Below are 18,758 nucleotides of genomic sequence, written 5' to 3' on the forward strand. Positions count from 1 at the left end.
TGCACAGCAAGTAAGAAAGTGTGAGTGTGAAAGAGAGATGGAGAATAGAGGAGAAATAAAAAGAGATTGATGACTTTTTAAAAAGAAAAACGTCTGTAGTCATGACTTGAGCTCCCACAGCTGTGGCTCAGGCGGTAGAGCGGTTGACCTCTAATCCTCTAGGTTGGTAGTTCGATCCCTTCCACAGTCAAAGTGTCCTTGGGCAAGACACTGAACCTGAAGTTGCTCCAGATGGCAGGCAGCACCTTGCATGGCAGCTCTATGAATGTGTGTGAATGGGAAACACTGTAAAGCGCTTTAAGTAGCACTAAGATAGAAAGGAGCTACGCAAGTGCTGACCATTCACCACTTAATTCACATAATATACATTCAACTAACCCTCAATACTGTAAAGATGAAGAGACAAATGCTGACAGTCAGTGGTTCCCCTCATAAACCTCCAGTCATGAAAACCTGGCGTCTTCCTGCAGCTACAGCAGCTCAGGCCTGGCTGAGTCCAAGCAAGGAGGGGAAGGAGGTTTGAGGCCCGTCATTCCTGGCATCGCTACTGTTTGCTCAGTCATTACAGAGAGGGTAGCGTGGGGCGAATGTGAGCCCTTCATGAATATGTATTCAGGCACCTGGAGAGCAGGCATTAGCATACGGGGGGGAGGGAGAAGGGGGGAGAGGAGGGTAGGGCAGGTACTCACTTGATGACGGGCGTGTGAAGGCTGTGAAGGCGGCAGTACAGCCTGACGCCCTGAAAGAAGAAAAAAAAACACAGAGCGGCTGACTCATAGCTCACACACACACCTTAGGTAACCAAGAACAAGAACAGATTTAACTGTTGACTATGAAAAGAGTTGCCCCCAGGCTATCGTTTTAGGACAGAAATTTCCAGATCGTAGTCTCTAAATGGGGCCTAAGAACAAATGTAGGCCAACGTAACCACCCTCAAGTATTTTTAACTTTTACGTCCTTTTTGGAATTTAGCTTCTGGCTGCGTTTTCTATGGAAATGGATTAGTGCCTTTAGAGGTTGAATCTGAACATTTGCATAAAATTGTACATGAGTTTTAAAAAGTTAGATATTGAATGTTTATGTCAGTCATCCAGGTCCTGGTAATCCTGAAGGCTTTTGTAATAAGACACTCTTAGATGAGACGTTAAATGTCTTCAAGTACCAAACAGAGACACCCAGTTGTTTTCTACTGAAGCTTTTAGGGTTATATATTGATTATATTTATTCAGAAGGTACCTTGATGTAAATGACAAGCTTGTTAAATCCAGCTGCATTCAGTAAATCATTAATGTGCATCTTACTGCTAACAGTGGGAACACACCTGGATTTAACTTCTGCTTTTCTATGAATCTCTTTGTTAACACGGCCACTAAAATCTTAAATGATGCCACATTCTAACCTGCAGTTTATGCAGAACTGAAGCAGGATTGTACATTCAGAGCTCAGACTTTAAACTGGTTTAGGTTTTTCTTATATAGCAGCGATGATGACATCCAGAAGCAGAGCGATAGTTACCTTCGACATGATGTCCTCCATCTCACTGCGAGCTTTGTAGGTGCCGTCGTCGTAGCGGAAACGGTACAAGACCTGCTCATTCTTGAACTGGTGCTTATCCGACACTGAAATATCACCAGAAGGAGGAAAACGTTACCTTCTTCTGTTTGAATACTAACATCACTGTCCTCCTTTCCTCACTGCAGACTGTCTGAGACAAATAAATAATAATCTGCTCTCTTTCTTTAGGACATGACGAGTTGACCTTTGCCACTGATGGATTCACATATCAAAGGTTGAGGAGCTGTAAATATAAATGTGTATATACAACACATGCATATGGACTGAAATCAGTTTTGTTTTCATCTTTCCAAGGATGCATTGCTGGCATATGGTTGAGCCAATATGATTTCTGTTATAAATGACTCAGTATTTGCTGTCCGATGTGAAGTTTGTTTGTATCAGGGACTACAGAGCTTCAGGTTTGGAATATATTCTGTTGTCAAGTCTTTTCTTTTTTCCCACATGTACTCTTCTGCTGAGGGAATTGCAGTAAGTACAGAAACAAGGCAAGAAGCAACAACCAAGTGTCAGGGGGAAAACTGCAGCTGTAGATTTATGTCTGTGTTGGGTAAAAAACAATTACATTCAAATATTTAACAGAGCAGACAGCTGCCAATTCCCAGAAAACCCCCCAACTTACGAAGATAAACACAAAACTTCTAAAAACAAGTTGTCATATATATATATATATGTACTACACAGAAAATGGAAAATGACGAACACATCCGCAGGTCACAGAAGCCAGCGGTACAATCTGCCAAACAGAGGCAGTTCTGTTTCACCACAACAAGTTGGCACAGACTCAAACAAGCTGCTGGTTTTCTCAGTCTAGACTTAAAATGCCCTCATAAAACACAACAGGAATGCACCACAAAATCTGTCACTGCAAAGTGTCAAGTGTGGGATTTGAAGTGCATGAAATGATAGCTGAGTTATGACGGGAGCGAAGGAGATGTCAAAAGCGCTAACGTTCAAGCGTGAGCTGGCGTTTTGACGCGGCTCAGACATGCACGGGGTTCTCTGTCGCTCTGCACAACATGAACGCTTTATTCAACAGCAGTAGATGGACGCTCATCCCTCTGCTGTCTGATTTTAAGTGGTGACACCTACGTTGTGCCTGCAGGGCCCAACCTCTCCAGTTAGACCACAAAGCCTGACTTCTATCCAACAGAACCCAACATGTCATCAATGTATGTCTCTGCGGTTGGAGGCAGGAGTTCTGGGAATTTTCCAAAAGGTATGAAGAAACATGAACACTGGGTCCCAGCAGAGTCCCTGAATGCGGTGCGTAAAAATTATGAGTTTGTACTTAACATGCACGACAGCCCCTCCAGCGAGATCCTCAACTACTGTGTTCATGCATTATTTAGACGTGTGTGTGTGTGTCTGTGTGTGTGAGTGTGTGTGGTGGACCTGTGAGCGTCACACTAAAGACAAAATCAATGAAAGTTCATAAGAATGAGAGCAAAAAGCCTGACATCGAGCATCAAAATGTGAGTGAAAGTATGCAGGTACTCAGCAGAGGAGAGGGTGTGTTGTTGTCTCACCATGGTGAATGATGCCGTTTTCCAGTAAGGCTTGTCCCAGGTTGACCCCTTCGTCAGGTTTGCTGATCTCCCCGCTCTCTAGCAGCCACGACACAAACTCACTGAGGACACAAGAAGAAGGAGAACGGATGAGGCCGGGTATCTTAGAGTGATAATCTGTTTTGTTTTGGGATTTTAGGATTTGTCTCCATTTCAGGGCTCTTGTAGGATGGACTCTTACAGATGTGCACTATGGGCGCCACTTTACTGCTTCATGTTTTAAACTCTGTCCATAAGGCTGGCATTATGTTCAGAGGCAGCACAGCAGCAGCACCTCTGCTCTCTGAAACCCATTATCTACAGCAGTGCAGTGATGGTTTTGTGCTGGAAGCTCAACCCGCCATCAAGAGTCTGGATTCCCTGAAATATATCACACAAGTTTGGGATGGAAGCAGGATTATATCTAGGTAGACATTTCAGGTGCGTTAATTTCATTATACATGCTCAACGGTTTTAACATTAGGCAGCTGTTTGTAGGTTGGCAGCACATGTACACAGAGATGAGGTTTAGTTCCTGTTCCTATCAATAGATAACAGACCTATTTAAGTTTCTTAATTAGATTAATGATGTAAAGAGTTTTCATGGTGAATGACAATTTTAAAAACTGAACCCAGTGGCAAAACTTGAAAGGGCCTTTATGTTCATGGCTCATTGAAATCCTTAAAAGCACTCTCAGCGAATATGACAGACACATGTAAAGAAATATTTTGCCAATCATTAATTTAATTTGAATGTATTAATCATAGGTGTTTTTAGCTATAATATCCATGTCTATGTGAGATGTTCTGGTGTCTCTTCACGTGCAGGTCACTTCGCTGCAGCTCTTTTTTTTTTACTTTGGTTAAGCAAAATGACTTTTTATTGTTTATTGCAAACACAGAAGTTTACTACTGAGGAAATACAACCATGTGAAGCTGAGTGTTGGCTGAGTGGCAGCACTGGTCACGGTGATAAAGGCTCTACAAAGATGGCAGGTAACGATTGAGGAGGTGATCTTTAAAATAAGGTTTAGTATGTTGCAGGTGCTGCAGTATGTATATACTTCTAGCCATGGTTGTGCTGTTTCCATGGAGGTGCAGAAGCTAATACTGCAGTAAAAAAAATGACCCTACAGACGATGAATGTGTGACAGAAAACATCCACCCAGACATTGCTTGGGGTTCAGAGGTTTAACTGTTTAACAGACGTAACTGCATCTCTTCCCACCACTTGACTGGTAGTTTCATAACAACACAGAAGCATGAGGACACGGCGTACTTTACATCCCTATGATGACGAGGCAACCAGAAATTACCCAGTAAGAAGATATAAAGTGTGTTAAGAGTGGCCATTTTGCAGCGTAGACAGCAGACAGTTGATGTAATTAGGCTATCAAGACAACAGGGTGCTATCACACTGGCAGCAGCATCTCGGTTTAATGCAATAAGCTCTCAAACTATGGCTGCCGCTAATTTCATCACAAAGACAAATGCAGAGCTAATGCAGGTTTGCACTCATCGGCAGGAAACGAATGAGTGATAAAGTGAGGAAAATGGGAGATGGTAGAAGACGGGCCTGACTGATGCCACGGCGATGAGGCAAAAAGAAGAAAGTAAAGAAAAGAACAAAAACTGGAATGTGAACGAGCTCCTGCTGTGATGTTTGACCTGCACGGATACAGAGACGATTACTGGCCTGTGAGGACAGTAAGAACACAGAAGAAGCTCTGACAGGAAAGATGATTATTGAATGCTGATGTTTGCAGCACGGCAGAATGAAACTCCCAGAAGGCCTCAGCATCCAGACCGACGTCGTATCAAGAGAGGAAAAACGCACAGACGAGGACTTTACATGACGCCACAGAGACAGAGAGTCTCTCAGTACAACTATCACATTTCTAAGCAGATCACTAAACTCACTTCTGGGCAGTGTGGCTGATGCGATAGCAGCCTGTTATTGTCTCCTGCATTTAATTCCAGAAGAAACCGTTTTACATGAGGGATGCATTTAACGATGTGAATACACTGAGAGGCAGCGGCGCAGCGACTAATGGCTGCTCCCTGGTTTCTCTTTACAGGACCAGTCATCGGTCCCCATCGTAGCCTGCCTACTTTTATTTTCTGTTTCCCCAAGACGGTGCCAGAAAGAATTTTAATTGCTGCTCAGGATCTCACAAACACTGGTGTGTACGCAGAGGGACGGAGGGAAACTTAAGCAAGCCTCTCATTGTCTATTCCCCACACTGTAACATCAAGGGGAGGTGGAGGGGGACTGGCCTGTTTAAGAGACTCATTAGGGTGTTCTGCTAATCAAAGTCTTGGTGTGTCAGTGTGTGCTGGATGATATGAGGGTCTGGGGAGCAGCCTGGCCCTTTCTCTAACCCGTGAGAGGAGACTCTGAGGGGGCCTCATTACAGACAAGAGGACGTAGGGATAAAACGGTTCAGGCATTCTGCCAGGACTCGGGGAGACTAGATACCAGCTCTTTGGAAAGTCTGCTGATCTTACATAACAACCATTTGTAAGGATCCCCATGTGAACAGCACAGCAGCCACATTCTTGGAACCTGGAAAAATCCGGCGCAGAGGAAGTAAAGAAACTCACTTTCCCATGAAGCACTTGGGGACAATGCTGAGCTTCCTGCGCCTGTCCTTAATCAGGTGGCGACTCTTGGTCATCATCATGTGGTAGAGCTTCTCGCCCTTCTCTGCTATCATCACGTAGGCGTCCCGCTCCATCCCCAGCTTGAGACCTGAAAACAAGAGAAAAACAAGCCGGGAGTCAGTTTTAACGCAGCGCCCGTCAGCGAAGCAAGACCGTGTTGGTGTGAGTGTTGATAAAAAGAAAAATGTGGGAAAGGAAATGAATGAACAATCAAAATCTCAGCCAAAGAAAATACAGCAGATGTGTAGAAGAACAGAAACTTCAGCTTGCTTTCCAAGGCTATCTACACGTATCAAAGCCACGTTCTGCTGCTGTTGGAGGAGACAAACGGGCCTTTGCTTGGACGGAGCGGTGGCGTTCTGGTATTGTGCAGATGGCGCGTAGCCAGAAACACAGCACGGCAACTTGGGTCTCCGACAACCTTCTGAAACAAGCCCCAGATATTAATCTCTGCTAGACAAGTTCAGGAGGGCAGTGCGATCTTAATCTTGCTTCTGTGTCAATTTGTTAGCAGTTATTCCTCTATTGTAGCGCAGAACATGTGAGGGCCCATTGTAAGGCCTGCTGGCCCAGTAAGACCTCTTCAGCGGACACACTGTTGGAGCTGCTTAACCTCATCGTGGGGTTTGATGAACTTCTGAACTGCACTGTGAGACTTTCTGACTCGGGCGACTCGGCTCCGCTGCACTGTGGCTCCCTAATCTGCTTAACTCTACTGAGGCGCTCATAAAGCTGCTCAACTCCACTAGAAAGTGCTCCGTTTTACAAGTAGAAAGTACATATTTTGTATTTGTTAAGCCTAGAAAGAAAAAAAAAATCTAGCCTTGGGAGAGATCCGTGCGTTCTCTCAGGGCCGTGACACGCTCAGTAAGCAGGTGGGTGGCTAACAGGCTAACGAGCACTGCTAAAGAAAGACATCCATCCATCATCTATACACCGCTTAATCCTCACGAGGGTCGCAGGGGGCTGGACTTAGGGCGAAGGGTCGCCAGTCTACCGCAGGGCTACACTTAGAGACAGACAACCAAGCACACTCACATTCACACCTACAGACAATTTACAATCACCAATTAACCTCAGCATGTTTCTGGACTGTGGGAGGAAGCCGGAGAACCCGGAGAGAACCCACACTGCACGGGGAGAACATGGAGACTCCACGCAGAAAGATCCCGGGTGTCCTCACCGGGACGCAAACCGGCGACCTTCTAGCTGCGAGGCGACAGTGCTAACCAACTATGCCACCTTGTAGCCCTAAAGAAAGACATCTTTAATTTCACTTAGTGTTATTTTTCCTTCTCTTGTTGCCCTTTTAAAATTCCAGTTAAGACGTTTTTTTTAAACGATTTACAATCACTGCAGCAGCTTATCTTATTTTCTTTAGTCGTTAACTTGCTGAACTCTAAACCCACCAGCAGCTTTGAGAGAAATAAATATAAAAACTGAGCCTGAAAACTTCAGGAGTGATGTTTAGAAATTGCTTGACTATGTTTAATATGAAGCCTGATATTTGAGGGCTCTCTGTGGCGTCCAGTGCAAACTATGCAATGTTAATGACAGCTGTTAACTTTTAAAATGCATCATGCAGGTAGACTTAAAGTTGAGTTCAACTAAGGGGGGGTGGGACCACCAGTGTAAAGGGTTACACCGCTTATTCTTGAATCCAATTTTCCCATTGAGCGTTTGGGCTCTGGACTGGCAGCCTGTGATGGAGCAGGGTTAGATTACATTTGGCAGCAGCTGGACTGGACTTAAACAATGAGTGTCATTGAACAACAGACGGGGCCTGTCCAGCGGAGAAGCCCCCACAGCTTCTGGTCCAGCTGTCAGAGTTTGTCTTGTGATGCTCCTCATCTTCCTGGCACGAGATAAAAAAAACCCTATCCCACTATTTGACCCATGCATTTTCCCTAGACTTCCATAAAAAACAGGACACAACACCTCCAGCTGGCAGCTAGCGGACAATGGGAGTCTTTGGGAGAGTTGAGGGAAGCCACATGTCCAACGCACAGAGGAAAGTCACATTAATAAGCAATAACTAATGCAGCATGTCAGGAAAACTTGCATGCAGGGCAAGAAGTCAGAAGAATCATCGGTAAGAGTTTATTACATAAAATGTTGTGTTGCTGTCTAGACGGGAGTAAAGAAGTTGAGAGAAAGGTAAGCATGCTGCAAGCTGAGCACACTGTGGAGAGGCTGATAGAAGGGGAGAGAGCGAGGAAATTAGGCACTGTGACTGATCTGGCATCTGTTAGCCTCAGGTCGATTTCCGCCGTGTTGAAACTCAATACCACAAGCTGCAGCACACTCCTCCGTATGCGCTGATAACATCAAACTCTGCTGCAAACACTCACTCAAGCAAAGGTCCAACTTACAAATCCAATTGTTTTTAAAAAGCTAATATGTACACCGACGGTGGCTGAGCGGCAGACGGCTGATCCTTAAAGCCTTTAGACAAATCATGTTCCAGTAGCTTTGGGGTTCCAGTTTAGGTTTTAGCCTTCAATGCTATCAGGTGGCCCGTTATGGACCAAAGCTGGTCGAAGTCTTTCACACCGTCTAATGCGCAGAATGCAACTAAGACAGATGGTCAGTGCACAACAGGTGGGAACACATTTTGAGGGGAAAAAGAAGGAAGTTGAGAAGAAAACAAGCACAGAAGAAACAATAATATCAGTTTACATCACTAATTTAAAATTAGTGCAAGTGGTGCTGCAGCTTCGTTTCACCAGTAATGAACGAGGAACGTCTCACGGTTCCACCTTCTGGGTCAGACTGCATACAGATTGATTCTCTGCACATGAATCCAAATCATTTTCTAAAAGAAACTTCGGTATATGACTGCAAAACAGCTGAACTTGTGGTCCAATCAAGACAAAACATTTTTATTGCAGCTAAAAAAAAGATCCAGATGAATTAATGCGGTGTGTGACCAAGATACCGTGTTCAGCATCTCTGTTGTTTGTGAATGACACATTCAGTTTATAGCATTTGCTGCAGATCTTTCTGCTAAACCTGGATTGATGCAGCAGCTCCTACTGCGGGCTCAACCAGGGGAACCACACACATCATTCCACCTCAGCATCTATTTTATAAACACAGGCGGGCAGCTGGTCCAAGGTGGGACGTAGCTGCGGGACACAAACACTGCATCCAGGTCATAAGTACATCCACAGTCATTACTGTGCGCCAACTGAGGGGCTTTGATGGTTTGAGCATCTAAGGTGACGCCAACATTCACCAGCAGAAGCCTCACGACTGCATGACTACAAAAATCATATCAAAAGTGGCTCCCATGGAACGTGTTTCAGAGGCAGTGTTTGGGAGTAACAGCTAAATGCTGCAACAAGACAAACATAGCAGGAGAAAAAACACAATGGTGGCTGTGTTCCACTTGTAGAAGGTTCTGCTGTTGTGCATGCTGAATCACTGAAACAGCCTGGGACACTACAACCGAGTTAATCCCTCTCCAGCTGTAGATTTTACCCCTAACAACTCATCTCTGGGTATTAAAGTGACACATTTAGAATTTTGTTTCCCATGAAAATGCTCCTTCCCCATGGTACAGAGCTAAATGGTAAAAGTCTGCATTATTGGAAACCCTACACCTCATAGATATAAACACACAAAGATTTACAAAAAAAAGATGGAGATGAAAACAAAAACAATATTTCATATCAGGAAAACAATCAGTAGTTGGAGGGAAGCAGAAGGCAATCCTGAAGTTCACACAATAAATGTGAGTAACCCACCAAGGACGGCTGAAACTGGGAGGTTGTCCTTGTAAAATGTCTTTGCACAGCGTTACTTACTCTCTCTCTGCTCCCGTTCCCTCAGGATGGCGTCCAGCCACTTCTGCTTGTCCTCTGCGTTTTTGGCCATGCAGACAAACCACTTGTTTTTAGCCGTGTTGTGGATCTTCCAGCCATTAGTCACTGTGTAGTTGTTGCTGTGATAGTCGGCTGAAAGGCAAAAAGATAAGTATTTTAAAAAAGGGAGGGTCATGATGAGCATTAATAGACACTTTTGGACTGAGGTGTCTTAGCCGTTGATGTCTATCAGCAGTCTTTAAGATAAGATAAGATAAGATATGCCTTTATTTATCTCACAAGGAGAAATTCACATCGTTGACAGCAGCTTTCAACAGATGTACACAGATACGACACAGGAAAAAACAAAAAATAAAAACAAACGGTCTGTTTAACCCTCAGAGTCCAAAGCAGTTTTGGCTCTTTTTTTAGTCACTGTGGGCTCATTTTTCACTGCAATATAAAGTTCTGAAACCTCAGTGGAAGCAGCACAACCATGGCTAGAAGCAGCAAAAAAAAAAAAGTCTTTTGTCCAGTATTGCAAAGTTAAAATGCCACTAATTTGAAAACAAAAAAAATCGAGGAGGGAAAAAAAGTTGGAATTTCATTGATTGTTCATTCAAAAAAAGAAAAATGAATCAACATGTACAACATTGTAGGTGCCCACACAAATACTGGAGGGCAGAGCTCTACATACTGTAGATACTTTGCATTTGTGGTTTGTTTCTACACTCACACCTATTTTCAGTGCAGAAACATTTCAGCCAAAAGAGTTTTAGTGACGTGACTGTGGTTCATTGTGGCTGCAGGGCTGTGACAAGGAGAACAGGATTTGTTGTATTAAACCACACACGGTTCTGGTAATGGGTTGATTTGAAGCATTTTTTAATTGCAGAATAAACTGATGATAATGACACATCCTGATGTTGCCTAGATTTGGGTTAATCTCTTCCTAAATGACAGTTTCTTGCTCTAAAAACATCAAAGTAATCTTTTCCAGATCTCTGATGTCGCGTCCTACAAGCCCATCAGTTGATTTTGGGGTTCAGAGGGTTAAAACAAAAGGCTCTGCGTTGAGGTCGAGCTTCTTCTCTTGTTCTCATGTTTTTTATGTTGAGAACACAAGACGAAAACCACACACACTCAGAGACACACACGTACACACTGACCTTAGCAGTAAGTAAAGGAAGTAAAAAAGTATGTAATCAAATCAGACTTATAGCGATGTTAACATTAAAGTTACCTCGAAATAGAATTTATGACTTGAGGAATGACTTGCAAGCCAATTAAGAAGATACACATGATGCACGATAAGAGCAGTAAAAGACCGTCGTTTCACTGACTCATCAAAATCTCTGCTCTTACCTCTTTCTAATTTTATCATCCATTTAGCTGCAGGTGAGCAGCTACTGAATAATGAATGGCTACTGGTAATGGGGTGCATTAGTCTCACGCTCAAAGGTCATATAAATAGATCTGATACTTCAGGGAGCTGTTCTGGGAGAGCAAGGAGTGTGTTGAGACACACATATGCTGCTGTTCCGTGCGTCGCTTTAACCACCGGGACGGTCTGCATTCTGAATATTCACACATGCATGCATTTTCAATGTGGGACCCCTCAGTTCTGCGAAAAAGGCATGTTTTTCTTTGTGGTTTCCCTTTCAGCAGCCTGAGTGTGACAGCAAAGCAGCCAACATGCAGAAAAGAAGGTCATGTGAGCTTGCAAAAAATTCTGCCAGTACAGAAGAGAGAGAGAGAGAGAAAAAAAAAAAGAGGAAACATGTGAGAGGGCGAAAGAGCAAGTGTTTCTACACCAGCGGACAATGCGTACCGAGCCCAGCGCTGTACCTCGCAACAAACCGCAAAAGCAAACTGAGCGGAGTGACGAACACGCGAGCCCACAGACGAGTTGTTAATCTTTGGCAAAACATTTTCACCGATGTCAAGTGTATCACCTAGCTCGAGGCTGCTTTTGCACGTTTACTCAATCGCTGACATCAAAAGGTGGTACGCGAGGCTGCGAGCTACATCCTGTTTGAAACTAGGTACAAGTACAACACCCCACCCAAACTGTCAACAAGTACCTGATTCATATCTAACCAACAGTTTTCTCAACTAAAACGTCAAATGAAAAGTGAGCACTTCATGCAAATTCAAAGTTTCAGTTCATGCCGTTGTCTGCATTAACTGATATATCAAATTAAATAAATCAAGGAGAAATAGCCAGGCTCACGAGGAATGCTGAAGCAAATGTCCCAGTGGAGTAAATGAATGGACATAAAGATAGTCTCCAGAGGCTGCTGTGCAAACACAAACCTGTTCCATCTTCAACATTTTCCACCTCCATCACCTCGGTGTTGATTCGGCCTCTGAACACATAGAGAGGCCCGTTGATAGACTTGGTCCTCTTGGTGGACTTCTTTCCAGAAACCCTAGGAAAAGCGACAACACTGCGGTCAGCAGGGAAAACATCCGCTGATGCCAGTGGCACCAGAAGAAAAGAACTTGTGTCTGTAACAAATGCACATTCACACAGATGCAGGTGCTGGAGCAGCACACACGTGTAGGTGTTTTTGTTTTACTTGCTTACTAATAATGTGTCTGCACGAACAGAAATGTGGACATTAAACCTAGTTTTCCATGCCTGGCCTCCTTCCATTAGTCAGTCAGTAAAAATGGGTTTGAATGCTTTCTTGTTCCTTCTAGTTTGGCTAGATGTTTTGGTGGCGACTGTCTAGTGGTTGGGATGCTGCATTTCTCACCTGGACTTCCTTTTACAGTAAACCAAGAGGTTGTCAAAGAGGAAGAAGACGCGCTCCTGGATATTGCCTGCTGAGATTTTAAGGAGATTTCCATGGAGCAGCAACTCTGTGCAGATGTCTGTCAGGTTGGTTCCCTGAAGAACAAAAAATATAAGGATTAAATTATGTACTTCACAAAACAGTCTTCATGTGCAGCAGCCATAGTTATTTTATTTGGGCATGGCTTAGAAACACTTTCAGTCACAGGATTATCAGTCAAAGTTAAAGTCACACAGAAAACATGGTTGTATAAAAATGTACAGAGTTCACAATCTCATTCACACTATATGAAATTCAACTGTGACATTGTGAACAATATGTTTTCATTGCATCACCAATATGAGGCGGACGTGTACGCAGCAGTGCCCCACCCAACCCTGCCTTATGTTATGCAGTGCAAAACTGCAAAACTATTAACTCTCTGAACCCCAAAGTCCACTGGCAGGTTTGAAAGGCTTTTTTCTTTTCTTTTTAATTCACCAAAATTGCACCATCTATTACAGCAAGAAACAGAAAGAACTGTCAGAGTTTTGTGAGCAACAACACACACCTCAGCCTAAAACCAACATTACTTTGTTGTACGTATCTCAGTTTAAATCTTGCAAAAAAAATTGAAGTTTTTGCACTAAACAAATTTGGTTAAAAAAGTAAATATTCCGCGCTCCTTGTTGCAGTCAAGAAGCTATTACTGACTCAGCTGCAACAAGGAAATCACATGACAAAACTTCTGGGGCTTTTCAGCTTAACTGCAGGCTGTGTTTACACAGAGCAGATGGGAGAAAAGGATGGACATCCTTACGAGTAAATAATTTATAGGATGTAGAGGAACCACCCATCCATCCATCCATCCATCCATCCATTTCCTTCCGCTTATCTGGGGTCGGGTCACGGGGCCAGCAGACGAAGCAGTTCATTCCAGACATCCCTCCCCCCAGCAATGCTTTCCAGTTCTTCCTGGGGGATCTCGAGATGTTTCCAGCTCAGCTGAAAAATATAATCCCTCCAGTGGGTTCTTGGTCTAACCCAGCGTCCTGCTAAGCGGACGTGTTGGGAAAACCTCCAAGGAAAGAAGGAAGTCTCCCCGTAGGCATCTGAATCAGATGTCCAAACCACCTCAACTGGCTCCTATTGACACAAAGGAGCAGTGGCTCTCCTCTGAGCTCTCTCCAGATGTCTGAGCTTCTCACCCTATCTCTAAGGTAGAGCCCAGAAACCCTACGGAGGAAGCTCATTTTGGCCGCTTGGACTCACAATCTCATTCTTTTGTCACTACCCAAAGGTCATAACCACAAGTGAGGGTTGGGACATAGATGAACTGGTAAATCGAGAGCTTTGCCTTATGGCTAAGCTCCCTGGTCCCCACAACAGTCCGGTACAATGCCTGCATTACTGCTGACACCACACCAACCCACCTGCCCATCTCACACTCCATTTGCCCATCACTTGTGAACAAGATCCCTAGATACTTGAATTCCCTCGCTTGGGGAAGCAACTCCCCCCCATCCCGGAGTGAGCAATCCACCGGTTTCCGGCAGAGAACCATGGCCTTGGACTTGGAGGTGCTGACTCACGTCCCTGCTGCTTTACACTCAGCTGCAAAACACTCCAGTGCGTGATGAAGGTCACGGTCTGATAAAGCCAACAGTATCACATGATCTGCAAAAAGCAGAGACACCAACTGAGGCACCCAAACCAGACACCCTCCTCACTCCGGCTGCACCTAGAGATCCTGTCCATGAACACCACAAACAGGATCAGAGACAAGGGGCGGCCCTGGCGGAGTCCAACACCCACTGGAACGTTTCCGACTTTGTGCCGAGAATGTGGACACAACTCTCACTTTGGTTGTACAGGGACCAAATGGCTTATATCAGTAAGCTCAGTACCCCATACTCCCACAGTATCCCTCACAGAGCCCCTCGGAGGACACAGTCAAAGGCCTCCTCCAGACTGTGGACTTGCTGGTTGAACTCCCATGCCCATCTCAGCTGCTCCACAAGGATAAAGAGGATGGAATCTGCATTGCTCCTCCAGAATCTGAGGTTCAACAATCGATCGGAGCCTCCTTTCCAGCACCCTAGAGTAAACTTTTCCATGAAGGCTGTGAAGTGTGATACCCCAGTAGTTGGCACAGACTCTCCGGTCCCCCTTTTTGTAAAAGCGAACCACCACCCCGGTTTGCCACTCCACAGGCACCGTACCCAATGCCCATGCGACATACAAGAGATGTGTCAGCCAAGACAGTCCAACAGCGTCCAGAGCCTTCAGCATCTGTTGCCAACACGACAGGCACCAGTGACCTTATGGCTGCAGTTCCTAACAGCCGCTTCTGCAATGGAGGCTTTGAACATGGCCCACTCCGACTCCATGTCCCCAGCCTCCCCCGGGATGTAGGAGAAACTCTTCCAGAGGTGGGAGTTGAAAACCCCTCTCTGCCAGATGTTCCCAGCTCACCCTCACTAAATGTTTGGATTTACCAGGTCGGTCCGGCATCAGATCCACCTGGTGATCAGGTGACAGCTCTGCTCCTCTCAATACCCGAGTGTCCAAGACATACGGCCGCAGATCTGATGACACAACTACATAGACAATCACTGGCCTTTGGCAGAAGGTGCTCTGGTACCAAGTACACTTATGATCTACCTAATGCTCGAACATGGTGTTTGTTATGGCCAGACTATGACTAGCATATAAGTCCAACAACACAACACCCCCCACCCCAGGCCTGGCTCCAGAAGGAGGCCCCAGTTTCTCTGACCTGGGCGAGGTTTCTTGTATTGAGGTTCTATCGAGGTTAAGTGAGTAGAGTAACCATTTTACCATGATTGCTATTACATGTGGGCACTTGGAAAAATGTTGTGTACAATGATTCCAGTTTTTTTGTTGGTTTTTTGTTTAATAAAATAAATATTTAAAGAAATTCAACGTTCACTGTATTTCTTTTTTATTATTGAGTTTCGTCTTCTTCTAGTCCTTTCACCTTGGCCTACATGTGTTTTCCTGTGAAACAAAGCCTTGTCAATCTCTTCTCAGGACGTAAACACATGCATACACTACACATACATACCTGCATCCCTAAACGTAAAACTACAGCTGTATGTACATAAAACAAGGAGATTAGTCATGACAAAGTGCAGAGTACAGACTGCAGTGAAATCTGACCAAATGCACAAGAGGAAAATTTCCAATTTGTCCTGTAAAAGCCTCGTCAACTCCAGTGCACTTATTCAGAAGGATGTATTGTGTTACTTTGCAACCTATCTTCACAGAATGAGATCAGGCTTTAAACAATAGCCTCTTCTTGTCTGCTATGAAACACACGACAACCTATTAAGACTGAAACAACCTTTTCTCTTTATGAAACAGCACAAAGGTCAGTGAAACCTTCAATCATGTCAGTCGTTTCTACTTTCAACATTTAATGCCACATTTGTGAATGACGTGAATTGTCTGATTTATATTAATCATCAAAGATCATGTGTGCCTCAGTTATTCGCTCCATTTTTAAAAGTTTTACTTAAATTTAGAAAAGCGACTAAATTAACCTTTTGGTCTTTATTTGCGAGGTTGTTAACATCAATCTGGAACTGTTGAGATGCCTTCTTGATTGACCACAGCACGGTCTAATTAACCTTTCCACAAAGCAGCTGTGTTTTAAGGACCAATCTTTTGGCTGCATTATTTTTAGAAAATCATTTTCAGTGTTTTCACATTTTCAACTGGGGAACTGAAACCGATTCACAGATACAGACGTATGCATGTGCAACTCTGCAGTCACATGTCTCTGCCTGAGTTGTGAATGACAAACAAAACTACCTCCGAGTGTGACAATTTAATCAAACAAGGAATTATTTAAGCATTTAATCTAACCTGGATAGAGCAAGCAAGAGCATACGCATTGTTTGCCAAAACTGTCAAAGCAAGGCTACCAAGAAATAAAACAATGGAGTTAAAAGACGTCTCATTACTCATGGTTAAACGGATCATTCCACTCCAAATCACCTGGAACTAAATACGCTCATGTGTGGACATACTCCTGCCTTTGGCATCATCCCCCGCCACATCTCCACAGATCAGATTTGGACTTCACTGCCGTCTTTGATGTTTCTGACATGGGTCCACCAGACACTTGTGGAAACCCCTACGGTCGGCCACACCCACCGCTGGGCATCCATAATGGATTGTCATGAGTATATATTTTTGATGGATGGTCATTGCCCCGAGGTTCACGGAGAGAAAAATGACTGTCTGAGCTTTTCCTAAGGTGCACGTCCACTGCGTTGGGGGAGGAGATCATGTTTCAGACACTTGATTCGACCTCATGCAAACTGCACTAAGCTGAGGAGGGGGTGGCATGCATATGTTGCGGTATGTGTCTGCAGACGTTTATGGTCACGCACTGTACGAATAAGCGCGCAAACAAACATGTGGTGTGTGTCCAAGCAGCGGTAATGCGTCTGGGCCTGATTCTGCAGTACTGGTGGCGTCCTACATTAGGGGTGGAGGTGATTAGCCTTCGAGAGTGGCTGGAGAGAGGAAAGAAGAGCGAGACTAATGCTGTTAGGGTGAAGCCTCAACTGGGGGGTGGGGTCTGAGTAAAGTGCCTTCCCATTCCTCTGCTGAGTGTTTCAGAGGAAGAGAGAGAGAGAAAAAGAAGAAACTCAGTGTGTTTGAGGCTGACTGAAGCATGCATTAGGATGACCAGCCCAACAACTGTTCTGTGTATAAATAAGTGATGAATGTCAATCAAACGAGGACGAGGACTGTTTAGTTCAGCTCACAGTCCAGTTCATCTTTTTACACTGACCACAGCACAAACAAATGAAAAGAACACTTGACTGATAACTCGTTGTTAGTAGGACCAAAAAAAAAACTTAATATTGTCTTTTATTCGCAGTGGTTCCCAGCTTAATGTTCTGGACAACAGTTATCAGAGTCAAATAGACACTTGTTTCTGCAGGGGAAAGGAGAAAAGGGGTCTGTTTTGGCAGGCAGATAGTGGGATGCCCCGTGGGGCCCTACTCTGTGGTTCCATCCTTCAAATGTTTTCTTTCTCTTCCCCTCTAAGGTCCCACCATATAACTCTCCCAGTACATGTGAGACTGGAGCTCTGCTTCTTAGGTCTCCTCTGATTGGGCAGTAAGCCCATTGGCATCCCCCTCGGTACCCTGTGTGGGTGGATTGTCCCATTGGTGCCCGCTAAGACAAGGCCTCTGTTGTGGTCGTTGAGGGAGGCATGAAAAATGCAGTGGACCCATTACTCGGCTCCCAAGCCTTGTCCGTGGGCCCCGTGCTCACAGCAGAGATTTGGCTGCGACAGAGCTTAACTATTAAGATAGATGAGGACTGCGCTGGTTCAGATCTGTCTAAAACAAGTTGTTTTTGTTGTTATGTTAGAGAACTAGCCTTTATTCTGCTTTGGGGAATAATGCTTTAAGATGCTCTAATAAAATACTCATCAAGACTTAATTCCGTCTCTCTGCCCTTCAGTTTTTAGCCTCTAAAAGTCCCGACACATAAATCCCCTCACGATGAGCGTCTGTGCTCTTCTCCCAGGCCCTTTGTCATTCTCTCTGACTCTGTCCTTCTTGTCCTCACCTCCCAGCCCTCTATGTGGGACTGCAGCTGTTCGAGAGCCTCCAACTTCTCCATCTGTCTCTTGGCCTCATTGATGTTGGAGCAGACAGCCTTCATGGCCTGCAGAGCCTCCTCCACCGCTGGATAGTCTGCATGCTTCTTAGGAGTCCTCTTCAGCAGCTCCTGTGTTGTGGAAAGAGGGAATTCAAAACATAAACTGCAGAATTTCCACAAGCAGGCGCATAAAAAAAAACAGGCAGTCTTAGTCGGAGGTAAATCTGTGACCTTTAACTGTTTGAAACCTGCCACCTCCAGTACTGAATACCTGTCTGGCCTAACAGTAAATGAGTCATTGGCATCAACACAGACACATTATGTTCTGCTCTGTATCCATGAAGTTTCTGATGTTGCCCAACACGCTACATAGTTTGGTTTTATATTGTCTGAGCACGTTGTGATACGGCAAACAGGGCTGGAGTTGCACAGTACCTTCAGCAGCAGAGGGTACTTGCAGATCCTCTGAATGGGAGTTAAGAGGTAGCCCTCCAGGGGAATATCCGTGCTTTTCTTCCCTCCAAGTAGCATACAGTGCTTAAGAAGACAAGAAAACAAACAGTATTAGAAACCACTGTAGACACAGATACATACATTTGTTTAAAAGGCAGGACTATTCATTATGTGTTCAGACAGAAAGAAGGGGGCTGCTCTTTGCAGATGACGTTGTTTTGTTGTTTTCATCCAGCCATGACCTCAAGTGGGCACTAGAGCGGTCTGCAGCTAAGTGTAAG

At 44.6% G+C, this 18,758-nt stretch overlaps 1 protein-coding gene across 1 annotated transcript in view; it reads right to left on the reverse strand.

Moving 5' to 3' along the window:
• Positions 1–18,758, reverse strand: part of prex1 (phosphatidylinositol-3,4,5-trisphosphate-dependent Rac exchange factor 1) — a 91,058-nt gene that overhangs the window by 42,795 nt on the left and 29,505 nt on the right. Inside the window, exons 5-13 of the mRNA XM_008291433.1 lie at positions 18,460–18,561; positions 17,992–18,153; positions 12,355–12,488; positions 11,909–12,024; positions 9,596–9,745; positions 5,727–5,874; positions 3,105–3,205; positions 1,516–1,619; positions 690–739 (exon numbers count right to left, since the gene is read on the reverse strand). Coding sequence (XP_008289655.1) covers positions 690–739; positions 1,516–1,619; positions 3,105–3,205; positions 5,727–5,874; positions 9,596–9,745; positions 11,909–12,024; positions 12,355–12,488; positions 17,992–18,153; positions 18,460–18,561 — 1,067 coding nt within the window. The remainder of the gene's footprint in view (positions 1–689; positions 740–1,515; positions 1,620–3,104; positions 3,206–5,726; positions 5,875–9,595; positions 9,746–11,908; positions 12,025–12,354; positions 12,489–17,991; positions 18,154–18,459; positions 18,562–18,758) is intronic.

This window comes from Stegastes partitus, unplaced genomic scaffold (assembly GCF_000690725.1).
Source record: "Stegastes partitus isolate 25-593 unplaced genomic scaffold, Stegastes_partitus-1.0.2 Scaffold742, whole genome shotgun sequence".
Taxonomy (NCBI): domain Eukaryota; kingdom Metazoa; phylum Chordata; class Actinopteri; family Pomacentridae; genus Stegastes; species Stegastes partitus.